This window comes from Lingula anatina, chromosome 2 (assembly GCF_051362555.1).
Source record: "Lingula anatina isolate TDL-2025a chromosome 2, LinAna3.0, whole genome shotgun sequence".
NCBI lineage: Eukaryota > Metazoa > Brachiopoda > Lingulata > Lingulida > Lingulidae > Lingula > Lingula anatina.
In genome coordinates this window covers 20,973,285-21,000,991 of record NC_141768.1, presented here as the reverse complement: position 1 = coordinate 21,000,991, position 27,707 = coordinate 20,973,285, and the positions used below count along the sequence as shown (strand labels likewise).

General features: G+C 36.2%; 1 protein-coding gene across 5 annotated transcripts in view; it reads right to left on the bottom strand.

The window, feature by feature from the left end:
* Window positions 1-27,707, bottom strand: part of LOC106156060 (5'-3' DNA helicase ZGRF1-like) — a 40,400-nt gene that overhangs the window by 1,993 nt on the left and 10,700 nt on the right. For 3 of the 5 annotated variants that reach the window (XM_087003039.1, XM_087003037.1, XM_087003040.1), the window contains 17 exons: window positions 27,096-27,263; window positions 26,730-26,829; window positions 23,602-23,748; window positions 21,569-21,695; window positions 20,941-20,995; window positions 19,797-19,911; window positions 18,676-18,829; window positions 15,667-15,744; window positions 10,120-10,203; window positions 9,892-9,934; window positions 9,244-9,324; window positions 8,906-9,004; window positions 4,133-4,216; window positions 1,822-1,950; window positions 1,016-1,227; window positions 615-743; window positions 380-489 (listed from right to left, as the gene is read on the bottom strand). In XM_087003039.1, coding sequence (XP_086859165.1) covers window positions 380-489; window positions 615-743; window positions 1,016-1,227; window positions 1,822-1,950; window positions 4,133-4,216; window positions 8,906-9,004; window positions 9,244-9,324; window positions 9,892-9,934; window positions 10,120-10,203; window positions 15,667-15,744; window positions 18,676-18,829; window positions 19,797-19,911; window positions 20,941-20,995; window positions 21,569-21,695; window positions 23,602-23,748; window positions 26,730-26,829; window positions 27,096-27,263 — 1,915 coding nt within the window. Of the gene's footprint in view, window positions 1-342; window positions 490-614; window positions 744-1,015; window positions 1,228-1,821; window positions 1,951-4,132; window positions 4,217-8,905; window positions 9,005-9,243; window positions 9,325-9,891; window positions 9,935-10,119; window positions 10,204-15,666; window positions 15,745-18,675; window positions 18,830-19,796; window positions 19,912-20,940; window positions 20,996-21,568; window positions 21,696-23,601; window positions 23,749-26,729; window positions 26,830-27,095; window positions 27,264-27,707 lie in introns of all 5 variants that reach the window. The other 2 variants (XM_087003041.1, XM_087003038.1) reach the window with 2 other exon arrangements.

The following is a 27,707-nucleotide window of genomic DNA, read 5'->3' as shown; positions in this document are numbered from 1 at the left end:
AGTAGTTTATACTAATGCCCAGTTTTAGAATGCCTTCAAGGACTCACCAAATTGGGGCTGAGTAAACTCCGTCAGCAGCTGTACTATATTATGGGAGCATTAGACCAAGATATGTAGTTACTCTATGCACACATTACTTAAAGCATACTTTGTTTTAAAGAGACATGCCACTAATCTACTCAACCTACTGTACCTCAGTCTTGGGAGCTCAACCCCTTTCATGAAATGTAAACCAAAAAGCATTACATATGTTGGACATATTTGGCACTTTACCAGCATAGTTATACTACTTCTGAATGACTTTTTTTTTGGAAGAAATTTAATTACTAATATTGCCAATACCCTCTCTCTGCATTAAGCACCACACATGCATGCTTACTTCCACAATAAAAGATGACCTCCTTAAACATTGGGTTTCTTTCCAGATTCTGCTTTTGTCCTACAAGCAGCAGATGGTGCTTAGCTCTGGTCAAGGCAACATTGGTTCTCCTGGAAACAGCAACAGAAACAGAGTAGGGCATTCGAATAGAAATATTCTATATTACAACTGCGGAGTTGACAGTGCCTATCCTCCATAGGTATTTTTGGTATCATAGTAGCTAATAGTGACTTACTTTTTGCAATCAATGAATGCTGTGTTGTTAGTTTTCACAAAGGATAGAATGATGACATCCTTCTCTCCTCCTTGAAAAGCATCCACTGTGGAAATCTGGACAGCACTGATTTTACTGGGCTCATTAATACTGAAACATAGAGTGTGTCCCGCCTGGTCAAGAACATTTTACATCTCTTTATAACAAAAACCTGAAATTGTGATTTTGTATTGAATTTTGATACAACAGTAACACATTTTGTAAACATTATTTGCATTAGGGTGAGAATATAAATGGGGAACAGAGGCCATACATGAAAATGTTTATCACTAACAAAAAGTACAGATTTTGCTTGTGAAGATATATTTATTACATGTATAACATATGACTGTCATTTCAATACCAATATGCTCCTCCCTTACCTGCTAGCCAACAAAATCTTCTTAATTTTAGCAACCTGAGACCTGAAAGGTGTAATAACCCCAATTTGTGCTGGCTTCAAGCCCTCAGACAGCAGCTTCTTAAGAAGAGATGCAACAAAGGCCTCCTCCTCCTTGTTATAAATGCTGCCCAGTCTGTCCCGAGCTTCCTGACCTTTCGAGACATCAATGAAGCACAGAGGTGGACAGGATTTCTGGAATACATACACAATTTTAGACACAATACATTATAATCCAGATTAATAATAACAAATTAAACATTTCTGAAATGCTGAAGATAGTTACTAGTTGAGCATTCTGAAAATATTTGGGAAAAAATCACTTTTGATCATGTGAAAAAATACTGTATTTAGACAAAACAATGAAAAACAGCTATTGTACAATATTGCATGCACTAATCAAAATTTTGAAAGCAGACATTTTGGAAACATCACCTTCATGAGTTTTAAACAAAAACTTTTTAACTGTACATGGAACACAGGCTACTATCAGGGATCCACGTACTTACACACTTTGCTTATTAATTTAAATAGAATAATGAAAGGAATATAAAAGATCATGAAGGGATGCAATCAATACCATTTTGAAGCAAAAACTACACTGGTATATCAGTGACCAGCAAGAATCACCACTGGCAATAAAGTAAATTACTACTTTGTATATGTGTTCCAAAAGGAGCAGTCTGTTAGATAACAGTATCTATTAAAGGCTCTTGGTGACTGCATGGTCTTATCTCCGTTTTTTGTGGTCATAAATGAGAGGTCAGCCTCCAAGTGATATGAGATTACCATTAAAGGTTCCCTGTCTTTTTCAGATACTCCATCCTTCAACAACCCACCATAGAACAAGGTACTGGCCATGGCACTTATCCTTGGATGACACCTATACTGTGTATGTAGCATTGTTGTCTCATGACCCTGAAAGAAAGAATGGACAATTTGGTAATTTTCCCCAAAAATTTAAACACCTTTAATTCTTATTCTGATATATTTAATCACAATTTCTAATATTTGAGTTCTTGCTGACAATGGTACGGTAATGTGCCAAGCATTTCGACGGGCCCAGTCAATCCGACCAAAAAAATTATATTATAAAATTAATTTTTCTGGGCTCAAACATTTAGTCCATACGTCAAAATCATGCGACAGAATTTTTTTCTTGTTCCGATTGTTCGACCACATCGTCGGCAAGACTCGGTACATTTTCAAGCCAGTCATATAGATGCTGCATGCCGGGCCCTTTGTCAATTGTTGTCCTTTCAATAGCTCTCGTCAATGAGAAAGAAACTATTAACTGAAGATCTAATCTGGAAGCATGACGTACCTGTCATTTCCTTTGTCCCCGATGACAAAATAGTGTTATAGACTTACTATTTGTGCTAATTAAGCAGACTTGCCCTCGCTGACTGATTCATCACGCCCGTAACTGGGGAAGGGGGGGGGGGGTAAAAAAGGTCCATTCTGGATGAAACCAAATATCGACAGTGGGTAGAATACGTCGTAAACACCTTCATATAGACCATATATAGCGTTTGCTAGCAATAAAAAGTTTGGGAAGAATAAGCAATTTATTTTCAAGTTTAATTGAAATATATATGCAGATGGAGAAACGTTCTTAAAGTCAACACCGCAAGATCTTACATTTACTACAATCGACCGAGATCAGCGGGATCCACCGCCCAGACTTCTTGGCGCCAAATACCACGCGCTGTCAATATCTGACGAACACGTGTAGCTGTTCACCTACATGGATAACTGATTTGTCAACAAGAAAAATGACGTCTTCCTTAACTCCATGAGAGCTTCATAGAGAGTTCCACTGGATATTTACGTTACCTGTGAGTCACTTTTTATTTCCCCAGATGCATTAAATGTTGATGATATTTAGCTTAATCCACGAAGAACTCCATTCCTGTGACCCCCCTCCCCCAAAATGGGACCGTCTTCATTAACATGTGGTTTGCGCTATGCTAGACTAGACCAGATAAGACCAGTCTCATTTTGCATGTGCTCAATGATTCTCGCGTCAAAGTATAAATGCGCTTGTTTTGTGAAAATTATGGCAATTAAATGCTTATTTTACGTTCGGGTTGTATGAGTGGGGTTTTCAATATGCACCGTGGTTTGTGCACAGCGAGAGTATATAAGTAAGAAAATCGGAAGAGTGCCAGCAAGATAGGCCTACTGTATGCCTATCGGCACAGGTAGGCTCCGTATTTTGCCTTTTCTCAATATGTTTTAATATGACATGCTTTTTAAATAAAATACTTATAAGTAATTTGAAGTTACACTGAATTCCGTTTGAGTATCAGTTGGTATTCTTTGATACGGGTGATTGAGTTTTCTTCGGAAGTACGTCTACGCCTCGACGCTGAGCAAGCCTTGCGGGTTGAAAACAACTGATCTCAAAAATTAAAAAAAATTTCAATTCGGTTGATTTCAGTTGTCATATTAAAATTCAAATAGGGCGTACGTAGATCACATAACTAGTTTAAGTCTACTAAAGCTACCGGTTTCAAATATAAGTGACCGGCCTTTGTTTACAACACCTGTCTCAGGGGAAATACTCGTCCCACTCGTGAAGCGCATCATGAAAATGATCGTAGGTGAGGGAAATATATAATTAGAAATTATAATTGTCGTCTTTTTTAATGTTAAGTAATGTTAGCACATATTGTACACAGCAAAATAAGATTTTAAAAGGAGGATAAAACAAGCCTGAAACACGTGTTAGGCGAAAATTGCGGCTTATCTTGCGTAACACTTCCGGTAAAATGCAATACTTCCGGAAAGATGGACGTTTTGGCAGATGCCCCTAACAATCAGACGATATCAAAGGTTTCCATTTGCTGTATTTTAATCAATTCGACCAAACTGGCATTTCCATGAAATTAATTAATTAATCTTGGTCGAATTGTTTGGCATATTACCGTATACAGTGCTTACCGTCTTGAAAACAACTCATTTTTCAGAACTTTCACATAATTTTTTTAGTCTAAAAAAATAAGTATTGGTTTGAGAATTGATTGCTTAAATCTCCAGGCATTAAGTTCTTACGAGGACAAGCCCTAGGACTACTTAATACATAGGTGTAGCTTACCATAGCCATGAGCCTGTCAAACATAGTCTGTTCTAGTCCATTTCCGTTGCTGGCTGCTGATCCTTGAATTATGGGGTTTAGTTGCTAAAACAGACAGAGGTATTATAGAACAGCAGCCAAGTTCACTGAAATATTCATACAAACTAGTGAAATGGTCAAGATTGATGTACTCATGTATGCTAGCATACAGAAACTCTCTTGGCAACTGGGATTTTTAACACTGTCACAAGATTCTGTGTAAGTGGAGTAGCTGAAGCATTAAAGGAATCTTGAGATGAAACAAAGGGCTAAAATTATCATTTTTGTGCCCAGAAGTCATTATTGATCAATTATAAAAAAAGTTAATATTTTATTAGTTGGAACAGTTTTTTTATGGATGCGAATCAAGTTCAAGATATGCCCATGTGGTGGCACAGCAATCAAGTAGGCTATTGAGTGATGTAAACAGAGGCAGCGTGTGAAGATTTTAGGTTGATTGAGGGGAAGGAGTCGTGCTCCAGAGTTACAACAAGCATTTTATCTGCTTTATAATGAATAGAGAACCCAATGAAGGCTATTTGTTTGAGCAAGAAAGCAGTATGGACGATACCAAGGGTGAATCTCGACGAGGAATTAAAGTGAATAAGAGTTTATGGCCTTTTTCTTCATTTGCTTACACTTTTTGACCACTAAATATTTGATGGCAGCCTTCACAGGCAAGCCAATGTTTTAATGTTATTTTGATCTTGTAACACCTGGCAAAATTTAGCTAGTTGAATCAAAGTAGGTAGTAATGTGCTGACCCCAATTGCCCATAGAAAGTGTTAGCTAGCAAATAGTTTTCTTTGATTGCTTTTTAACGACATTCCTGGGGGTGGCTTAAATTTCACTGCACATCACATTCCTTTGTCTGATCTAGAGAGGAGAAAACGTGTTTTCACAATACACCTTTGTGAAACCTGTCTGACCAGGAATGTAAGTAAAATTGTTTTTAATGTAATTTTTTTTTGTTTGTAACTAGAGAGAAATTAGGATGCCCTTAGTTAAGTGAATTGTTGTTTTTGGCTTGCTTTTGAGTTTAACACTTAGGCTTCGTTCACATGCAATGTCTATTTTCTAATTTCTATTTTCTATTTGCGCTATCTTATGATCACGGTCTGTGCCCTAAATATCCCGCCGCGTAATTACTGGCAGCGCGAGCCAGTTACTTATAGTAACTTATAGTAACTGGCTCGCGCTGCCAGTAATTACGCGGCGGGATATTCAGGCCACAGACCGTGATCATAAGACATACCGCAAATAGAAAATAGAATTTAGAAAATAGACATTGCATGTGAACGAAGCCTTACTGAGAAGCAGTTTGACCCACATTGATTTTAATTGATTTATCTACACTGTACTAGTTCTTTGCTGTGACATTTAATGGTTATTATGACACACCTTGTCTTATGTGGTAGAATTTTTATAAGTAAAAGATGTTTAAGGTTCAGTTAGATATTCTAAAGGAGTAATGCACCGCATGCTTTCTCTGCTGTCTCATGTTACACAAATTGTGCTAGTTGTCTAAAAGATGTTGGATGCCTAAATTGCGCCATATTGTGCTAGTGCAGATTTCTCAATTACAGCATTCTAGATTAATCCCATTGTAATTATTGCATTAAAGTAGTTAAATATTTTATTTATTTATTTATTTATTTATTTAATTTTATATTTCAGTTAAAACCGTCGTCGGTGTCGTCGTCATCGTTGTCGTTGACGAGTATTTTACAACTGGTATAGACAATAGAGAAGAATAAACCACTTGTATCACCCCAACAAGACTCTATTTTCCTTTTTTAGCACTACGTGTGTTACATATATTCCTTTTTTAGCACTACGTGTGTTACAGATCTTAAAATGAACTGTTTCAAAGTTAAACTATTACAGTAATCAATGGAGTCCAAAAATATACTTTGCTTATGTTTTTACCAATTTCACTGTCTGTTAATGATCACCTGCGGCCATAAGACACAATGAAATACCATATCTTTAGTTTCCGAATTTTTCTATCCATTATTTTTTAAGAGTTTATCAAGCATGTGAGCACAGTCTACAACTATAGAACTTAAGATTTTTTGTGAAACACTGATAGTTGGCCAGAGTAAGTTGGGTAGCTAACATATTCAATTACAGTTTTTTTTATTCTTGTGAAACAGGTGCCTTATGCGAGTGTCGATGTGTACTTTTGACCACTATTACAAAGTCCACTTGCTGCAGTGAAAAGTCTGGCATTTCTGTGAAAATGAGCTGGTGTGATGTGAATATCGTTTAGCCCTGTTGTATTTTACTTCAACTTCTCCTATTTCAAAATCAGTAAGACCCCATTTCCAGAGATTAGATCAATCTACTTTAGATCGACCTAACTCCCTGGGGGTTCACACTAAATTGCAGTCAGCCGAGTGGGCACCATAGTTAATTACCCCCTTACAGCTTGTAGTAGGCGGGATGGACATTTAAGCCGTATTATCTGACAGTAATCTAGTGAGACTCCCCGCGGGGATAGATCGATCTAAAAGCTCTGGGAATAGAGCCTAATACAATAACTTACAGGGGTGAAAAGTGTTGTAGAAAGTTTCTCAGCAAATGTTAAGTGAAACTAGACAGGAAAGCTGGCAAATATACACCACGAAGAAAAAATCACTCTTGTTTTCAAAAGGAAACTGACTTTTCACCAAACAGGGTCACTAAAAAAAACTAAGTAAATAATAATAGTTTATATGTCGTAAGTTACATGGTGAACAACAGATGAGTTGGACAGGATGGGTAACTAGAGGATCAGAGAGGCGATACCGCCTCCGAATATTGTACCACCAGCTGGAGTAAGCGTATTCGTATGGAACCCTTCCCCCCCCCCAAAAAAAAAAAAGGGACACCACCACCAGTCTTGTGCTTGACAAGCTATATAAAATGCAATCAACAAGAGTTCTCTAAATATGCAAAAAAATAAAAATGGTACAATCAAGCAGATTTTATAATTGACCTATTTTCCTACCATTGATCGCTTCTGTAATTCTCTAGACAAAAGGCCTATTGGTTTTCCTTGAAATGTGTTGTCAGTGGTGCATATACATGTATGCTGACAAAACAGAAAACCTAGGGGCAACACCGGGCACATCTCTGCTGGTTTTGAAGATATGAAGGGCAAAAAAATATACAAAGCTCAGTTCATGGTGAAAAAGCAGGTCAAAGGTCAATTTCAATATCATAGTATATGAATTTCTATTCAAGTTCAATAGTAACCATGGTCATTTCTTTGCCAATTTTGCAGATTTAAAGACCAGAAAGCATGCAAAGAGCAGTTCATCATAAAAAGTAGGTCAAAGGTCAATTTCAAGGTCACAGTTAGATTGCCAGTGTATTACTTCCTATTCAAGTTCAATAGTAACTATGGACCTATCTCTACCAGTTTTAGAGATAAAAGGGAACAAAAATTTGCAAAGTTCAGTTCATGGTGAAAAGAAGGTCAAAAGTCAATTTTAAGGTCACAGAAAATTGCCAGTATATGACTTTCTATTCAAATTCAAAAGTAACTATAGACCTATCTCTGCCAGTTTTGGAGATAAAAGGGAACGAAAATTTGCAAAGTTCAGTTCATGGTGAAAAGTAGGTCAAAGGTCAATTTCAAGGTCACAGTTAAATTGCCAGTATGTGACTTTCCATTCAACTTTAATAGTAACTATGGACCTATCTCTGCCAGTTTTGGAGATATTAGGGACTAAATGTTACAATTTTGGAGTTACAATAATGTGCCATAAATATCTTACAGAAAAAATTAATTTAAATAAAGAAAAGGTCATTTTGGTTGAAATTCTTGAAATGGGAGGTGCTCAGAAGTTCCAGATGTTCAAATTTTATGAAATAATTTCATTTTTGACCAGAAGTTGTGTGCCTCGCCAAGCCGTATGTTTTTATTTTCCCGGGGTTCAAAATTTATTATCCATTAATACCGTACTGCACATTTTTCTTTCACCACCAAAATGTACTTTTTGATACAGCATAACTCGAAAACCATTGAATACAAAAAAATGGAGACCACCTCAGTGTTGGGCTTTACATGCTCTACAAAATGCAAAAAATAGTGGGTCTCTAGCATTAATGGTTCCCGAATTAGAGACAGTTTTCAGTTTCGGTATCTTATGGCCACTACTCCCGTGAAAATGCACCGATTGACCCCAAATTCATGGAGATGAAAGATGACCCGATGGGTAACACTTTCCAACAATATTATTGGTTAAGTCTGTGTAATTTCTGAATATCAGCGCAAATAATTTTTTATGTAAAAAATTTCTTTTTTTTTGAAAATTTTGGCCCGTTTGACCTTGAAATAAAGGTCAAATCTAAGGGCATATTTGAAATCTCCACATATGACTTTCGGATAGCCATCTGTAGAAAATTTTCCCATAATTCCTTCCGTAGGGTAGATAATCAGCATTGAGTGCCACACCTAGACCCCAATATCAAAGCCCAAATTTTACATGGAACGAGTTGAGATTATAGGTGACCTAAATCCAAGAGATGGGTATGGAGGCCCTTACCGTCTAGGAGGAGAAGCGGTAACGGTAACATGGCGGCGGAGCTGGCAGAACGATCCAGACGTGACTAAAACCATGTGTACCGCCAGCGCCTACGCTGGTGGTACAATAACACACACATGCACACAAAAATGTTTAGAATTCATACAGCCACATACAATGTCTACAAATAAAAAATATTGAAATTTATCTGACAATAAAATTCAAGGTCAAGGCTTCTTACTTTTGTATCTCCGACCAAAACTAATTTTTCACAGCCAAACTTCATTGGAATCAGTGTGGCTGGCTCTGTCAGTTGACTGGCTTCATCCAATATTAATACCTAAATAACATAATCATCAAATAATTGATGAATTGGACAAACATATAAGTACAAACTCATAAAAAAAAATCCAGGTGATACAATCATATTAAGTTAAAGATGCAACATTAACATGTCATTCAAGAAATTACTATCATTATCAAAAACTATTTCTTGGAGAACTTTGAAATGTTAAAAATTAAGTGATTAATCAGGTGATGATGTACAAACAAACAGAATAAAAGAAGCTAACAACTTACAGGAAAGATCATGCCCTTCATCAAAGAAGATTCACCACATGTGGCACAGGTAGCGCCAACAACCCGTGCATAAAGTAATTTCTGCATGTAAAATGAAAAACATCTAACCAATTAAATAAGTTTATAGTTGAGACATAACAGCATCTACTTTTGTAATTATAACCTTTTTCTGAGGGTTTTATTCCAGAAGATGACTAAAATTAATTACTTAAAGCCTTCCAAGCCAGGAAGGGCACTTCACTTAAGAGATTATTACAGAGGGTAGCCATCTATGGAGGTCATGTGGTCCAATGGCAATTATTGTGAAATATGGACTTCTAAAGAAGTTGTTATCCATTTAAGAACAGATTTTGATGACTTGATTTCTGGATATTGCAGACTCTTGTGCTGTGACCTGTATTATTTTCAAACTGTGTCAAAATGGCTAACTACTGAGGTTGGTCAGGGCATGGTAAATAGAATTTTCTTTATGTGATTTTGATTAAGGCCATTGATATGTCAATAAATGTTTTACAATTTTTTATTTTCCTCAGATTAGTTAAACAAGAAGCAATTCATGTACTAAGAATGCATTCAAAATTCTGGCTTGGATTGCTTTAAATTTAAACTTAAACATTTGCTTAAAGTTTGAACACAAAAAGACATCACCCTTCTGTTTATTCCATGTTTCTGTATGGCCTCCTTGAGATATCTGATATGAAAATGAATTGCATCATGATATAAAATGAACAAACATTAAGAACTTAAAACTTTTCTTCTTTTGGAAAAATGTCAACTTAAATTGTTTCCCTTATTAAAGTATAAAAAATTATAACACTTATTCAGGATATAAAAATATTACAATTATAAAAGTATGATCTATATTAGAATACTAACTGTTTCTCTGAAGGTTTCTTGGCCCTTTTCAACATCCGTTCCAACTTCCTTAACTCTCCCTTCCTTCTACCAGTAGCACGTACACTGCAATATTCAGATCAAGCACAGAATTTTTGTGTTCAGTGAGTCAATACACAAGAAGATCACAACAGGCGTAACTGTGTTAGTTGAGACAATACACAAAAACGTCCAGATTACCACAGGCATAACCGTGTTAGTTAAGACAACGAACAAAATTATCCATATCATGACAGGCATTACTGTGATAGTTGAGACAATACACAAAAATATCCATATCATGACAGGCATTACTGTTTAACTCTGCCATAGCTGGTCCCAAGCCTGGTTGAGAAAGGAGGGTTGGGCATCGGGCCAGCAAACCGACCCCGTAAACACTCAACTGCTACAGAAACGGCAAACAATACACCAACTAATAACCGGCGCAAGGAAGATGACAGCGGAACTTTGGATTGCAGTATGAGGGCCAGGGAACAAAGCTGAAAGGAAGTTTGTGGCCTGACGAGTCAGATTCTCAGTGTCAAAACCTTGACCAAAATTGGAACCTGGAATGTACGTACACTGTATCAGTGTGGAAACTTGGCTCAAGTCATCAAGCAGGCAGAGATTTATGGATTGGACATTTTGGGCATCAGTGAAATGCATTGGAAGGAAAATGGAACAAGGCAGCAAAGCTGTCAAATGTACAGACAAAAAACAGAAAATAAAGATGCAAAATAGGTCATTTTGTCAATTTTGATGCAATAACAAATAATACTTATAATAGCACCGTCAGTCAACACCGAATATTAATCATGCACAACAGGTAACATGGTCAATAACAGGAGCAGATCCAGAGATATTTTCAGACAGTATTCCAAAGAATCTATGTTGATCCATCCTCCTTTTTAATGGTCTTCCAACAGAAACAAGGCAGCAATTTTTGATTATTATTGATTATTGATTGATTATTGATCCAGATCACCACCAAAAACTAATCACTTCTAAGTAAATCCCATTTCCAACCTACCATGAAAATTTCATAAAAATCGGTCCATAACTTTTTGAGTTATGTTTATGATTGAATTTTCATTATTGATTATTGATCCAGATCACCACCAAAAACTAATCACTTCTAAGTTAACCCATTTCTGACCTACCCTGAAAATTTCATCAAAATCGGTCCATAGCTTTTTGAGCTATGTTGATGATTGATATTTGATTATTGATTATTGATCCAGATCACCACCAAAAACTAAGCATCTCTTCCTTGGCCCACTTCTGACAGTTCCTAAAAATTTCATCAAAATCAGTCCATAACTTGTTGAGTTATGTTGATGACAAACAGGGGGAAAACATAACCTCCTTGGCAGAGGTAATAATGCTTATAATAGCACAGTCAGTCAATAATGAATTTAAATCATGCACAACAGGTGACATCTTCAACTAGAGGATCAGAGAGGCGATACCGCCTCCGGATATTGTACCACCAGCTGGAGTAAGCAGATTCGTATGGACCCCCCCCCCAAAAAAAAAAAAAAAAAGGACACCACCACCAGTCTTGACAAGCTCTGTAAAATGCAATCAACAAGAGTTCTCAAAATATGCAAAAAAAATATAACTAAAATTGGTACAATCAAGCAGACTTGCATTTTCCTACCATTGATCACTCCTGTGATTCTCTAGACAAAAGGCCTATTGGTTTTCCTTGAAATGTGTTCTCAGTGGTCCATATATGCTGAAAAAAGAGAAAACCTAGAGGCAACAACGGGCACATCTCTGCTAGTTTTGAAGATATGAGAGGCAAGAAAATATGCAAAGTTCAGTTCATGGTGAAAAAGTAGGTCAAAGGTCAATTAAAATGTCACAGTATATGACTTCCTATTCAAGTTCAGTAACCATGGGCCAAGTTGGAGATTTAAATGCCAGAAAACATGCAAAGTGCAGTTCATCATAAAAAGTAGGTCAAAGGTCAATTTCAAAGTCACAGTTAGATAGCCAGTGTATGACTTCCTATTCAAGTTCAACAGTAACTTTGGGCGTATCTCTGCCAGTTTCAGTTCATGGTGAAAACAAGGTCAAAGGTCAATTTTAGGGTCACAGATAGATTGCCAATATATGACTTCCTATTCAAGTTCAATAGTACGGTAATATGCCAAACAATTCGACCAAGATTAATTAATTAATTTCATGGAAATGTCAGTTTGGTCGAATTGATTAAAATACAGCAAATGGAAACCTTTGATATCGTCGGATTGTTAGGGGCATCTGCCAAAACGTCCATCTTACCGGAAGTATTGCATTTTACCGGAAGTGTTACGCAAGATAAGCCGCAATTTTCGCCTAACATGTGTTTCAGGCATGTTTTATCCTCCTGAAATCTTATTTTGCTGTTTACAGTATGTGCTAACATTACTTAACATTAAAAAAGACGACAATTATAATTTTTAATTATATATTTCCCTCACCTACGATCACTTTCATGATGCGCTTCACAAGTGGGACGAGTATTTCCCGGGAGACAGGTGTTGTAAACAAAGGCCGGTCACTTATATTTGAAACCGGTAGCTTTAGTGGACTTAAACTAGTTATGTGATCTACGTACGCCCTATTTGAATTTTAATATGACAACTGAAATCAACCGAATTGAAATTTTTTACCAGTCTGAGATCAGTTGTTTTCAACCCGCAAGGCTTGCTCAGCGTCGAGGCGTAGACGTACGTACGTCCGAAGAAAATTCAATCACCCGTATCAAAGAATACCAACTGGTACTCAAACGGAAATCAGTGTAACTTCAAATTACTATTAAGTATTTTATTTCAAAAGCATGTCATATAAAAACATATTGAGAAAAGGCAAAATACGGAGCGTACCTGTGCCGATAGACATACAGTATTTTGCTGGCATTCTTCCTATTTTCTTACTTATATGCTCTCGCTGTGCACAAACCACGGTGCATATTGAAAACCCCACTGATACAACCCGAACATAAAAAAAAACATTTACTTGCCATAATTTTCACAAAACAGGTGCATTTATAATTTGACGTGAGAATTGAGCACATGCAGAAATGAGAGACTGGTTGTATCTGGTCTGCTCCAGCATAGCGCAAACCACATGTTAATGAAGACGGTCCCATTTTGGGGGAGGGGGTCACAGGAATGGAGTTCGTCGTGGATTACGCTAAATATTATCAACATTTCATGCATCTGGGGAAATAGAAAGTGACTCACAGGTAACGTAAATACCCAGTGGGACTCTCTATGAAGCTCCCATGGAGTTAAGGAAGACGTCATTTTTATTGTTGACAAATCAGTTATCCATGTAGGTGAACAGCGACACGTGTTCGTCAGATTTTGACAGCGCGTGGTATTTGGCGCCAAGAAGTCTGGGCGGTCGATCCCGCTGATCTTTCGGTCGATTGTAGTAAATGCGGTGTTGACTTGAAGAACGTTTCCCCATCTGCATATATATTTCAATTGAACTTGAAAATAAATTGCTTATTCTTCCCAAACTTTTTATTGCTAGCAAACGCGATATATGGTCTATATGAAGGTGTTTACGATGTATTCTACCCACTGTCGATATTTGGTTTCATCCAGAATAGACCTTTTTTTAAACCCCCCCCCCCTCCCCAGTTACGGGCGTGATGTATCAGTCAGCGAGGGCAAGTCTGCTTAATAGCAAAATTTGTATGTCTATAAGCACTATTATTGTCATCGGGGACAAAGGAAAAGATAGGTACGTCATGCTTCCAGATTAGATCTTCAATTAATTGTTTCTTCCTCATTGAGGAGAGCTATTGAAAAGACAACAATTGACAAAGGGCCGAGGCATGCAGCAGCTATTTCACTGGCTTGAAAATTTACCGAGTCTTGTCAACGATGTGGTTGAACAATCGGAACAAGAAAAAAATTCTGTCCCATGATTTTGACGTATGGACTAATTGTTTGAGCCCAGAAAAATTAATTTTATAAAATAATTTTTGTGGTCGGATTGACTGGGCCCGTCGAAATGCTTGGCACATTACCGTAACTATAGGTGTATCTCTGCCAGTTTTTGAGATTAAAGGGAAGAAAAATTTGCAAAGTTTAGTTCATGGTGAAAAGTAGGTCAAAGGTCAATTTAAAGGTCATACTTAGATTGCCAGTTTATGTCTTTCTATACAAGTTTAAAAAAAAAAAAACGTTGGGCCTATCTCTGCTAGTTTTGGAGATATAAGAGACTTAAATATTGCAAAGTTCAGTTCATGCATCAAGGTGTCAGAGTCTCCTACGAGCGCAGCCGAGAATTAATTACAGCTTTGGAAGTGACTGGCTCGCGCTGCTAGTTATTACGCTGTGGGTTATTCAGGGCACAGACCGTGATCACAAGATACCGCCAATAGATTTTTAAATTTTTAGATTTTTCATGTGAACGGACCCTAAGTGTCTAAATGCTACAATTTCTGAGTTACAATAATTTGCCATAAATTTCCTACAGAAGAAATTAATTTAAATAAAGAAAAGGTCATTTTGGTTGAAATTCTTGAAATGGGAGGTGCTCAGAAGTTCCAAATGTCATGAAATAATGTCATTTTTGACCAGATGTTGTCTGCCTCGCCAAGCCTTATGTTATCTTTTCCAGACATTCAAATATTTTTGCATATTACCATATTGCACATTTTACTGTCAACAACACAATGTACTTTTTGATACAGCATAACATGTAAACTATATGGAAAACAAAAAAACGGACACCATACTCAGTGTTGGGCTTGACATGCTCTATCAAATGCAATAAACAAGAGGTCTCCATGCTCTATCAAATGCAATAAACAAGAGGTCTCCAGCATTAACGGTTCCAGAATTAGAGAGAGTTTTCAGCATCTAATGGCCGCTGTTCCCATGAAAATGCACCGATTGACCCCAAACTCACGGAGATGAAAGATGACCTGAAGGGTAACACCTGCCAATAATATGATAGGTTAGGTCTGTGTAGTTTTTGAATATCAGCGCACATTTTTTTTTTGCAAAAAATTCCCTTTTTTTTTTTAAATTTTGGCCCGTTTGACCTTCAAATAAAGGTCAAAGGTCAAATCCAAGGGAATATTTGAAATCTCCACATATGACTTTTGATCGGCTGTCTATAGAAATTTTTCCCATAATTCTTTCGGCATGGTAGATAATTAGCATTTAATTTTGCCAATTTTGGACAAGGGTGCATTGCAATGAGTGCCACACCTAGACCCCGACCGACGAAGCCTAAATTTTACGTGAATTGAGTTGAGATTATAGGTGACCTAAATCCAAGAGATGGGTACACAGGCCCTTGTTGTCTAGGAGGAGAAGCTGTAATAGTGACTTGGCGGCGGAGCCTCAGGAGCCGGCGGAACATACGGGTCAGGACTAAAACCACGTGTACCGCCAGCGCCTACGCTGGTGGTACAATTTAATTACAGTGACAGGTATAGTTCAATACACATTCAAGTTTATAGTGATGTTTGTTTTAGCTACAAAGCTGTCCCAATCTTGTGGTTGAAAAGCATCAAATTGCCCTAAAGTCACACACCTGTATGGCAACACTCGTTTAGAAATTTCAGGAGCACTTCCAACTCGAACAAAGTCTTTAAATCCATGTTCCAGCAGTCTGAAATATAAAAATAAATAAATATGATTAAGTTTTGAAATATGGTAAATATCTATCTAAAATAAGAAAAATGTGAAGTTGCTTACAATATGACCAATAAACTAGAGGATCAGAGAGGCCATACCGCCTCCGGATATTGTACCACCAGCTGGAATAAGCGCAATCGTATAGAAACCCCCCAAAAAAGGGACACCACCACCAGTCTTGTGCTTGACAAGCTCTATAAAATGCAATCAACAAGTTCTCAAAATATGCAAAAAATATAGCTTAAATGGTACAATAAGCAGATTTTCAAATTGACCTGCATTTTCCTAACATTGATCACTCCTGTGATTCTCTAGACAAAATAGGCCTATTGGTTTTCCTTGAAATATGTTGTCAGTGTTGCATATATGCTGACAAAAGAGAAAAAAAAGGGCAAAACGGGGCACATCTTTGCTAGTTTTGAAGATATGAGAGGCAAGAAAATGTGCAAAGCTCAGTTCATGGTGAAAAAGTAGGTCAAAGGTCAATTTCAATATCACAGTATATAAATTTCTATTCAAGTTCAATAGCATTTCTTTGTCAATTTTGGAGATTTAAAGGCCAGAAAACATGCAAAAAGCAGTTAATCATAAAAAAGTAGGTCAAAGGTCAATTTCAAGGTCAAAGTTAGATTGCCAGGGGTTTATCTTTGCAGGTTTTTGAGATAAAAGGTATAGAAAATTTACAAAGATCAGTTCAGTTCAGTTCATGCTGAAAATTAGGTCAAAGGTTAATTTTAGGGTCACAGTTAGATTGCCAGTGTATGGCTTCCTATTCAAGTTTAATAGTAACCATGTGCATATCTTAGCCAGTTTTGGACATATAAAGATCAGAAAATTTGGAAAGTGCAGTTTATCATGAAAAAAAAAGGTCAAAGGACAATTTCAAGGTAACAGTAACATTACCAGCATATGACTTCCTATTCAACTTCAAAAGTATCTATGGACCTACCTCTGCCAGTTTTGGAGTTAAAAGGGAAGGAAATTAGCAAAGTTCAGTTCATGATTAAAAGAAGGTCAAAGGTCAATTTCAAGGTCACAATTGGATTCCCAGTATATGACCTCCTATTCAAGTTCGATAGTAACTATGGACCTATCTCTGCCAGTTTTGGAGATAAAAGTGAACGAAAATTTGAAAGTTCAATTCATGATGAGAAGTAGGCCAAATGTCAATTACAAGGTCACACTTAGATTGCCAGTATATAACTTCCTATTCAACTTCAATAGTAACTATAGACCTATCTCTGTTAGTTTTGGAGATAAAAGGGAACGGAAATTTGCAAAGTTCAGTTCATGGTGAAAAGTAGGTCAAAAGTCAATTTTAAGGTCACAGTTAAATTGCCTCTAATGACTTCCTATTCAATTTAAATAGTAACTATGGGTGTATCTTTGCCAGTTTTGAAAGTATAAACATTAAAAAAGTTGCAAAGTTCAGTTCATGGTGAAAAGTAGGTCGAAGGTCAATTTTAAGGTCACAGTTAAATTGCCTCTAATGACTTCCTATTCAATTTAAATAGTAACTATGGGTGTATCTTTGCCAGTTTTCAAAGTATAAACATTAAAAAAGTTGCAAAGTTCAGTTTATGGTGAAAAGTAGGTCGTAAGTCAATTTTATCACAGTTAGATTGCCAATATATGACTTCCAATTCAATTTAAATAGTAACTATGGGTGTATCTTTGCCAGTTTTCAAAGTATAAACATTAAAAAAGTTGCAAAGTTCAGTTTATGGTGAAAAGTAGGTCGTAAGTCAATTTTATCACAGTTAGATTGCCAATATATGACTTCCTATTCAACTTCAATAGTAACTATGGACCTATCTCTGCCAGTTTTGGAGATATAAGGGACTAAATGTTACAATTTTGGAGTTACAATAATGTGCCATAAATTTCCTACAAAAAAAAAATTAATTGAAATAAAGAAAAGGTCATTTTGGTTGAAATTCTTGAAATGGGAGGTGCTCAGAAGTTTCAGATGTTCCAATTTCATGAAAAAATGTCATTTTAGACCAGAGGTTGTCTGCCTCGCCAAGCTTTATGTTATATTTTCCAGAGCTTCAAAATGTATTACATATTACTGTATTGCACATTTTGCTTTCACCACCACAATGTACTTTTTGATACAGCATAACTTGTAAATTGTATGGAAATCAGAAAAACAGAGACCACCCCCAGTGTTGGCCTTGACATGCTCTACAAAATGCAAAAAAGAATAGGTCTCTAGCATTAACGGTTCCCAAATTAGAGACAGTTTTCAGTTTCAGTATCTTATTGCCACTACTCCCGTGAAATGCACTGTTGACCCCAAACTTACGGAGATGAAAGATGATCTGAAGGGTAACACCTGCCAATAATATTATAGATTAAGTCTGTGTAGTTTCTGAATATCAGCGCAAATAATTTTTTTTTGTAAAAAAATTCATCTTTTAGAAAATTTTGTCCCGTTTGACCTTCAAATAAAGGTCAAAGGTCAAATCCAAGGGCATATTTGAAATCTCCACATATGACTTTCGGTCAGCCGTCTGTAGAAAATTTTCCCATAATTCCTTCAGTATGGTAGATAATTAACATTTAATTTTGCCAATTTTGGACAAGGGTACATTGCAATGAGTGCCACACCTAGACCCCAGCACCAATGAAGCTTAAATTTTGCGTGGAACGAGTAGAGATTATAGGTGACCTAAATCCAAGAGATGGGTACTCAGGCTCTTGTAGTCTAGGAGGAGAAGCGGTAACAGTGAAATGGCGACGGAGCCAGCAGAACAGGCGAGTCGGTACTAAAACCATGTGTACCACCAGCGCCTACGCTAGTGGTACAATAAAATCCTGTAGATATTAACTGATCATCAGTGTCCTATATCATATGCATACAAATTTTAAAAAATAATATAACACATTTTAGTAAACCTACCCTTCCAAAACCCTGTCAACAGCCACATTGGTAGCAGAAGAGATGAGGATCTTCCATCCTTGTTGAACAGACCTGCGATCACTCTCCTTAAACAGTTGGACTAAAAACTCAATTATCACTGCCACAGTGGAACTTTTACCCGAACCAAAGGCACCTGAGTCAAATACCATAACATAATGATAAAAGGATGGGATGTATTAGGATGCTTAATGAAAATGTTGCTCATTTTAAAGTTTAAAAATGTCAATAGTTCTGCAGATATTGCAATGAAATTGGGTATATTTTAGGAAAATCTTTTCTATGAATGCTGAAAATTTCATGAATCCAGCCATCTCAGTTTTGCAGACCGAAAAAGTAAAAATCTTAAGTCACATCTGACAGGTGGCAATGTTTGACAACCAGTCAGGTGAAGACATGATTTTTGAATAGATAGAAGGCAGCTTTAAGTGGGAGATCAATACGATGGTTTTTAATGATAACAGCTAGGCGATCATAAGAGGCCAGTGCTAAAGAAAAAGGGGAATGGCAACAGGAGTATCAAACAATTTCCTGGAAAGAACTGGACTCCATAATCTATTTATTGGCTTGGAAAAAAGATTTAAGAAAGAACATTAGATGGGAAGAGCTGTGATAACATTAGATGGGAGGAGACAAAAAGTATTTTTCCTTGTGGAAGAAGAGGCTATGGGCAGTCTGTCAGCAAGATGAAGGCCACATTGATCATTTGACGATAAAAACCTGTCACTTCACCCTAAAAAGATCTATAAAAAAAAGGCACACCATCCACCACCCCCCTTCCCGAGTCGAATAATCTTTAAATTTTTATTCAATTTTTTTGTAGAACAAGATGCAGTTGTTTGTATGTAGATAACATATAGAAACACATCAAAGATCTTTTCATATTTAAAGCTTAATATTAAAATTTATAGGCTACTAGATTTAAAGCCAGGACAGCCACTCTTGAGAGCTACTAACTTAGATAAAATTAAAAAGAGAAAAAAAATCTATGTTATCAAGGTGATGCTATGTAGGCTATGAGATTTAACTATTCTGAGAGTCAGTAGAGTTGGAAAATTCTATTCTGTGTCTTATTAAGCATATTTTGACATGCATGTCCTCACCATGGATAAGATGCACATGTCCTCCACCTGTGAATAGATTTGAAACACTCATTAGAGCTTCTGCCTGGTCAGTGTTGAGACCATACTTTTTGATGTAGAATGCAGCATATTCTTCCTGGAGTAAAATTAAAAGCTATTGAGTTGACGCATTTCAACTTTGTAAACAACTATAGCAAGGGACAGAAAAACTTAAGTTTCTTGATCTTGTAAATTAAGAAGCAGCTAGCTTAACCTAACATATGTATTGACAACGTATGTAAGTTCAAATATGAAGACTTACAAAATTATACAGGTATACTGAAATGCTGCCTTATGACAGCCCAACCCAGAATTTTAATATGTAAAAAAATTTAAGAAGATAAGACAATTAACCCACCGTTTAATAGAGGCATTATCTAGTCTCTTCATTGATAAAATTGTGCTACTCAATGATGTGATTAAATAGTACATTTGTTAAAACTGTTGATGACTGTGTAGATGAGAGAGATCAGTCGGAAAGCAGTATTAATTTTCACCCCACAAAAAATACTGCTATTTTGACGACAGCTCAAATAAGGAAATTCACCTTGTATTCTTGATGCTACAGCATTATCTCATAACATGAAAATGTTTATTGCTTCATTATCTAAGCATTTGGGGGAAAAAAGCCTAACATAAGAAACACTGTTAAGGCAATTAGTAATCATAATGAGTTTGAAACAATGCTTGTAAAGAATTGTGGTATTGCAAATTTTTAACAATTTGAAAATGAATGAATAGGTTTGCACTGCCTTAGATTGTGAGGGAAAAGCTCACCAACTGACAAACATTTAACGAGGCCTGTCAACAGTCTTTCAATCCCGGAAAATGATGAATACATGGCAAAACTGAATCCACCTACTTACAGACTTCCAGTGCAATAATGTCTACCAATTATATTGTTTCTCATCTTGAAGCATTTGATCCACTTGCCAAATCCAAATTCAAGGTCATGTTTAAATTTGCCCTTAACTTTCATTACCCAATCCATCCCTTCAATGAATTAAAATTTTGTGGACAATCTAGATATATGAACATCCTACTCAAAAAGACAAAGTGGTAAACAAAATGCAACAGGAAGCCACTTAAGCCAGTCATGCTAATTCAGTCTACGTCTTGAACGCACCACTTCTCTCCTTGTCAGTAGAAAACTTCTGTTTTGCTTCTTTCGGTTGTCCATGCTAAAAAAGAAAAATTCTAATTTCAATCAACAAAACACACTTCATCATTTTTTATTACCAAATTGATCAATAATGAAGGAAGAAATTCCCTACAACCATTTTCATATTGGTTGGATAAATATAAATGTATGTGGACAAAGGATTCTTAAAATCATACCTGATAAGTCAAATCATCGTAGCTGTGAATTTTGTCCCATATAATATCTATCTATTAAAGTCTTGTACAATATTTTTCCCACATAAGAATCAAGCACACACCAACAGTGGAACCATCTCCCAATGTCCTTAACCTGGGGTTTAGAGCCAGGCTGACCAGCTTCTCCATGATCTAATCTCCATACATCCCCACCTGCTGTTTCTTAACTTCAGTAGCATTTCACTGTTACTCTCAGTAAAACATTTTTAGACAAGTTTTACCTAGATCTTATGCCTTTCCTTAGAACCAGAAAATGTAGATGACTGGATGGGTATAGATGTTTCTAGAGTCCGATAAGGGTGTACATATGGAGACTTAAATGTAAAGAAGCAGGTCATAATGTATCAGACCTGTCACTCCAGATAAAAGTTTTTTACCTGTCAGCATCCCTGCTTAATAAATGTGGCAGTATAGGCACTTTCTGTGGACAGACATTTTTCTGTAGGTTGTAAAGACATGCTATTTCATTCTTGAAATTGGCACCACGGATGGCATAGCACAAGGCTGTAGAAGGAAAAAATAATAATTTATGAGCCAAATACAGAACAAAGAGGCAAAATTGTTAAAATTCACATAATGAAATTGCCAATATGTGAAAAAATTATGACAGTGCATAAAATAATAAAACAATGTTTAAAGACATAAATACCAATACTATTGCTTATGTGGAAATATAGAAGAGGTATACAGCTTCAGGTAGATGGGAGTTACAAGTCACATCTTGAAAATGCCAGTGTTTGAAAAATAAAATCAAAAGATTAAAAAGACAACATAACAAAAAATATTCCAATAAAGCTTTAATTCAAACTTTTAATCTAGCTGTATTAACATGATATGAATAACCCCATTTATGATTGAGTTTGAGGGTAATAAGGCACTGTTATTCATCTAAAGCATTAATGCTGGCATTATATAAAATATTTTTTGTAAACTTATTTGCAATTATATTAAACAACATTTACCTGCATAATTATCACTGATTCCTAATTATGTAACACTGTTAATTTAGACTTTTACAAACTGAATTTGTCAGTGAGCTAAAGTTATGGGAGTTTACAGGGAAATCTCAACATGTATTTTATGTAATCTCATTTAATGGCCGCTTGAAACTTAATTAGGCAAGTGACTTAATAGCCCTGAACTTAGCTAGTGATTACCCAACACTGACCACTAATTGTATCCAAGTACCATTAAAGACTATTTGAAAAATGAAATTTTCATAAAGAACTGCATTGCTTCTAAAACAGAAAGCAATCACACTGATTTTCCAACACAAGCTGCACTTCAGTCTTATGAATCCTTTCAGTAAGTTTGAGAATCATAAGTAGCATGGTTTTCCCTTAATGGTCCCCTTATAGCAGTGTCCAAAATACGGTTTTCTTCAACTTTTATGCAATATTACATAATGCTTAACAGCCTAATGTCCATCCATTTTTAATAATAAAATAAAAGTATCATGGATTTTCAGAAAATGTGACTAGCAAAGGTCCTCATGCCCACGCAGGTTCAAAGTCACACCTTGAAAATGCCAATATGTGAAAAATTAAATTTTCACAAAAGCCTGTTTAACTTCCAGAAAAAAGCAATCAGACTTGTTTTCCAGCTAAAACTGTATTTTTAAATAAAAAAAGTCCTATGTTTCCTTCCTGTAAGATTGAGAAGAGTAAGTGACATGGTTTTCTTTTAATGGTCACTATGGTGGCAGTGCCCAAAATAGGGTTTTCTTTAATTTTGATGCAATATTACATAATGCTTAACAGCACAGGCACCACCAATCTTTAATAATGCATTGCAGGCAACATGGATATTTAGAAAAGGTGACTAGCAAAGGTCTTCAGGCCCATGAAATTTCTAAGTCACACCTTGAAAATGCCAATATGTACACCAGAGATGACTGCAGTGAAATGAGTTTCTTTCCATTTTCAACAATTTAATTTACATTAAACAAAATAATCAATTTACTGTAATTTTTATACGATTAATTAAGAATATTGTTGAGATAGGAAAAATATCAATAAAACAATTTAAAATATCAAATTTGATCCATTCTTAGATCCTGAACATAGTGAATTGTTGAATCTGACAAACTGCAATGATATGAGTTTATTTCCATTTTTGACACTTTATTTACCATCATTTTTATACAATCAACTAACAGCATTGTTAAGATGCAGAAAATGTCAAAAGAACACTTTTACATATCTAATTAGTTCAATAATGAGACTGTTAACATGCCTAAGAATCAAATCTGAGGAAAAAAACACTTATATACACAAGCTGATTTTCCAACTCAACCTGTATTCCAGTAAGATTGATCACTCCAGTGATTTTCAAGATGATATGCTTATCAGTTTTCCTTGAAATGTGTTATCAGTGTTGCAAATATACTGAAAAAAAAATCTGTACTAACTCTCATCTTCCCAGTCAGACAGAAAGCATCCTCTAAGTGGTTCTATCTCTAGCTCTCCAGTTGAGCCAACACCATGAAACACACTGTAAGCCACGAAGGTGGACTCTGGTGAGAAGTCCATCGTCTTTGAAATCATCCACAAGTCACCTGAACATACAAAGAGAAACCAAAAATATTAAGTAAGTTATTATTACAAATAATCTTTCAATTGAGCATTTTTATGCGAGCATCTTGCAAATTGTCTAGATGTTGCTTGGTATTTTAACAAGTTGACAAATATTCAGTCCAGTATCTGTGTCAAGACTGAATAGATAACAATTAATTTTCATTTAACGCAATGAAATAATCCTGTAAAATAGATTTAAAAAGTTTCTTACGATGACCGTGCCTGACATCACTAGTGGGCTGGATTTGGTCTTAAAATGCAATTTAAGATCACAAGTGCTCTTACACGATCTTAATCATTACAGCAGTAGTCTTAAAATGGACTGAATCTGCTTTTAAGGTCCAAAATGATCTAACATCTACTTAAGTGGTCAAGCAGATTCCTCCCCTCACAATGGGGGACACCTCCCCTCACAATAGAGGACACTTCTGCTCACAATAGGAGAATGTGTAAGGGGAGACAACATAATTGGCTGTCAGACCAGAAATGGCCTTGCTCATGGTTTAAGATCATGTAAGACTATTTGTGAACTTAAATTGCACTTTAAGACCAAATCAAGCCCACTAGTGCATTCAGCTGACTACCAGCTAAGGATCAAGAGTAAAGAAAGTATTTCATTTGAAATAAAAATGTCATCTAGACCTGTATATCAGCCCTACTGTACACACAAGACTTAGAAAACTTGAATGAAAAACATGCCAGTTTTCCAGTCCTGTCCACAGCAACACTGCACTACAGCTAAATACAGAAAAAAACTAGAGGATCAGAGAGGCGATACCGCCTCCGGATATTGTACCACCAGCTGAAGTAAGTGCATTCGTATGGACCCCCCCCCCCCCCAAAAAAAAAGGGACACCACCACAAATCTTGTGCTTGACAAGCTCTATAAAATGCAATCAACAAGTTCTCAAAATATGCAAAAAAGTATAACTAAAAATGGTACAATCAAGCAGATTTTCTAATTGACCTGTATTTTCCTAACATTGATCACTCCTGTGATTCTCTAGACAAAATAGGCCTATTGGTTTTCCTTGAAATATGTTGTCAGTGTTGCATATATGCTGACAAAAGAGAAAACCTAGGGGCAACACCTTGCACATCTCTGCTAGTTTTGAAGATATGAGGGGCAAGAAAATATGCAGAAAAAGAAAAAGCTCAGTTCATGGTGAAAAAGTAGGTCAAAGGTCAATTTCAATATCAAAGTATATGAATTTATATTCAAGTTCAATAGTAACCATGGGCATTTCTTTGCCATTTTTGGAGATTTAAAGGCCAGAAAACATGCAAAAAGCAGTTCACCATAAAAAGTAGGTCAAAGGTCAATTTCAAGGTCACAGTTAGATTGCCAGTGCATGACTTCCTATTTAAAATAAACAGCAACCTTGGGTGTATCTCTACTGGTTTTTGAGATATAGTTTATCATGAAAAGTTGGTCAAAGGTCAATTTCAAGGTCACAGATTACCAGTATATGATTTCCTATTTAACTTCAATAGTAACTATGGACGTATGTCTGCCAGTTTTGGAGATAAAAGGGAATGAAAATTCAATTCATGATGAAAAGTTATACAAAGGTCAATTTCAAGGTCACACTTAGATTGCCAGTATGTGGCTTCCTATTCAAGTTCAAAAGTAACTATGAACCTATCTCTGCCAGTTTTGGAGATGAAAGGAAAGGAAAATTTGCAAAGTTCAGTTCATGGTAAAAAAGTAGGTCAAAGGTCAATTTTAAGGTCACAGTTAGATTGCCAATATATGACTTCCTATTCAACTTCAATGGTAACTATGGACCTATCTCTGCCAGTTTTGGAGATATAAGGGACTAAATGGTACAATTTCAGAGTTACAATTATGTGCCATAAATTTTGTACAAAAGAAATTAATTGAAATTAAGAAAAGGTCATTTTGGTTGAAATTCTTGAAATGGGAGGTGCTCAGAAGTTCCAGATGTTCAAATTTCAAGAAATAATGTCATTTTTTACCAGAAGTTGTCTGCCTCGCCAAGCCTTCTGTTTTATTTTTCAGAGGTTCAAAATTTATTAAGCATTACAGTATTGCACATTTTGCTTTCACCAACGCAATGTACGTTTTGATACAGCATAGCTCGAAAAACATAAGGAAATAAAAAAAAAAAAAAAATGGAGACCACTTCCAGTGTTAGGCTTGACATGCTCTACAAAATGCAAAAAAAGAACAGGTCTCTAGCATTAACGGTTCCCAAATTAGAGACAGTGTACGTTTTGATACAGCATAACTCGAAAAACATAAGGAAATAAAAAAAATGGAGACCACTTCCAGTGTTAGGCTTGACATGCTCTACAAAATGCAAAAAAGAACAGGTCTCTAGCATTAACGGTTCCCAAATTAGAGACAGTTTTCAGTATCGGTATCTTATGGTACTACAAAATGCACCGATTCACCCCAAACTCAAGGAGATGAAAGATGACCTGAAGGGTAACACCTGCCAATAATATTATAGGTTAGGTCTGTGTAGTTTCTGAATATCAGCGCAAATAATTTTTTTTTTCGTAAAAAAATACGTTTTTGAAAATTTTGGCCCATTTGACCTTGAAGTAAAGGTCAAATCCAAGGGTATTTGAAATCTCCACATGACTTTCGATCAGCCATCTGTAGAAAATTTTCCCATAATTCCTTCGGTAGGGTAGATAATTAACATTTAATTTTGCCAATTTTGGACAAGGGTGCATTGCAGTGAGTGCCACACCTAGACCTCAGCACCGACAAAGCCCAAATTTTACGTGGAACGAGTTGAGATTATAGGTGACCTAAATCCAAGAGATGGGTACGCAGGCCCTTGTAGTCTAGGAGGAGAAGCGGTGATGATGACATGGCGGCGGAGCTGGCGAAACAGGCGGGTCGGGACTTAAACCATGTGTACCGCCAGCGCCTACGCTGGTGGTACAATTACAATTATATAATTGAATGAAAAAATTCCATATTAACCTTTGGCAAAATTTGAGGAATAATTCCACTTTCTAAGCTGGAGATATAGCTTTCTCTCTGTGAGCTTCTTATCTTCAAGGTAACCCCTTCTTACCCATTTCTGGAATACATATAAAAACAATACATTTGGCACAAACAAACAAGCAGTGACACACGTAGGGTATGTCTTGATGGCCTGAAGTTGTTTTTCTTGTGAAAAGTTTTATTTTTGTTCAGATAATAGGTTCAAAGTTTCAATGGCAAATGTCATGTGGCAGACACTATAAGTTGCCACTGCAATACAAAAATGTGATACCTTATAGAACAAGGCTAGAACAAAGCACAATTTCTAATCCCCATTAATGCATACTGCAGCCTGTAACTCACTGGAAATCCTTTTTGATATATCCTCCAGTTTTTAATTCTTCGTGTACCAAACTCACACTCACTGAAGAAATCTACACCATAGCTCTTGCATAAGGATTCACTGCTGTCAGCATCATCTAGAGTCAGAAGTCTACATGCAGTCCCGTACACATCTGACCACAGGAAGAACTAAAAATAATTCCAGCAAGAACTTGTAAATGGAGCAAACAAACTTCAGGAATTGGAAAAAAGAATTAAAGTTAACTTTCAGTCTCAGATTTATGAGCAGGTTCTTTTCTTTCAAGTTCTACAAACAGATGGGAAAAGTTCATACTGGCCCTATGTCAAATGGCAGTGGAAATGAAGAAAAAAATGGGTAAAGTTATTTCATTATAACTTACCAATTGTCACTATTTTTGTTCCAGATTAGAAGATCCTCAGATACTACTTTGAATCACAATTTAAACTATGTCATTTCTCAAGATGAGTCAACTAAGAAGTAAAAAGGGGTAAAAAGGTCAAATTCTTTAAGAAAAAGAACCCTTCTCTGGAATTGCTGGCTACAGACAGGTGTAAAGGCCCCTTTAAAAAAATAACTACTAGTTTGATTTGGTGGGATGGTTGGACAGACTA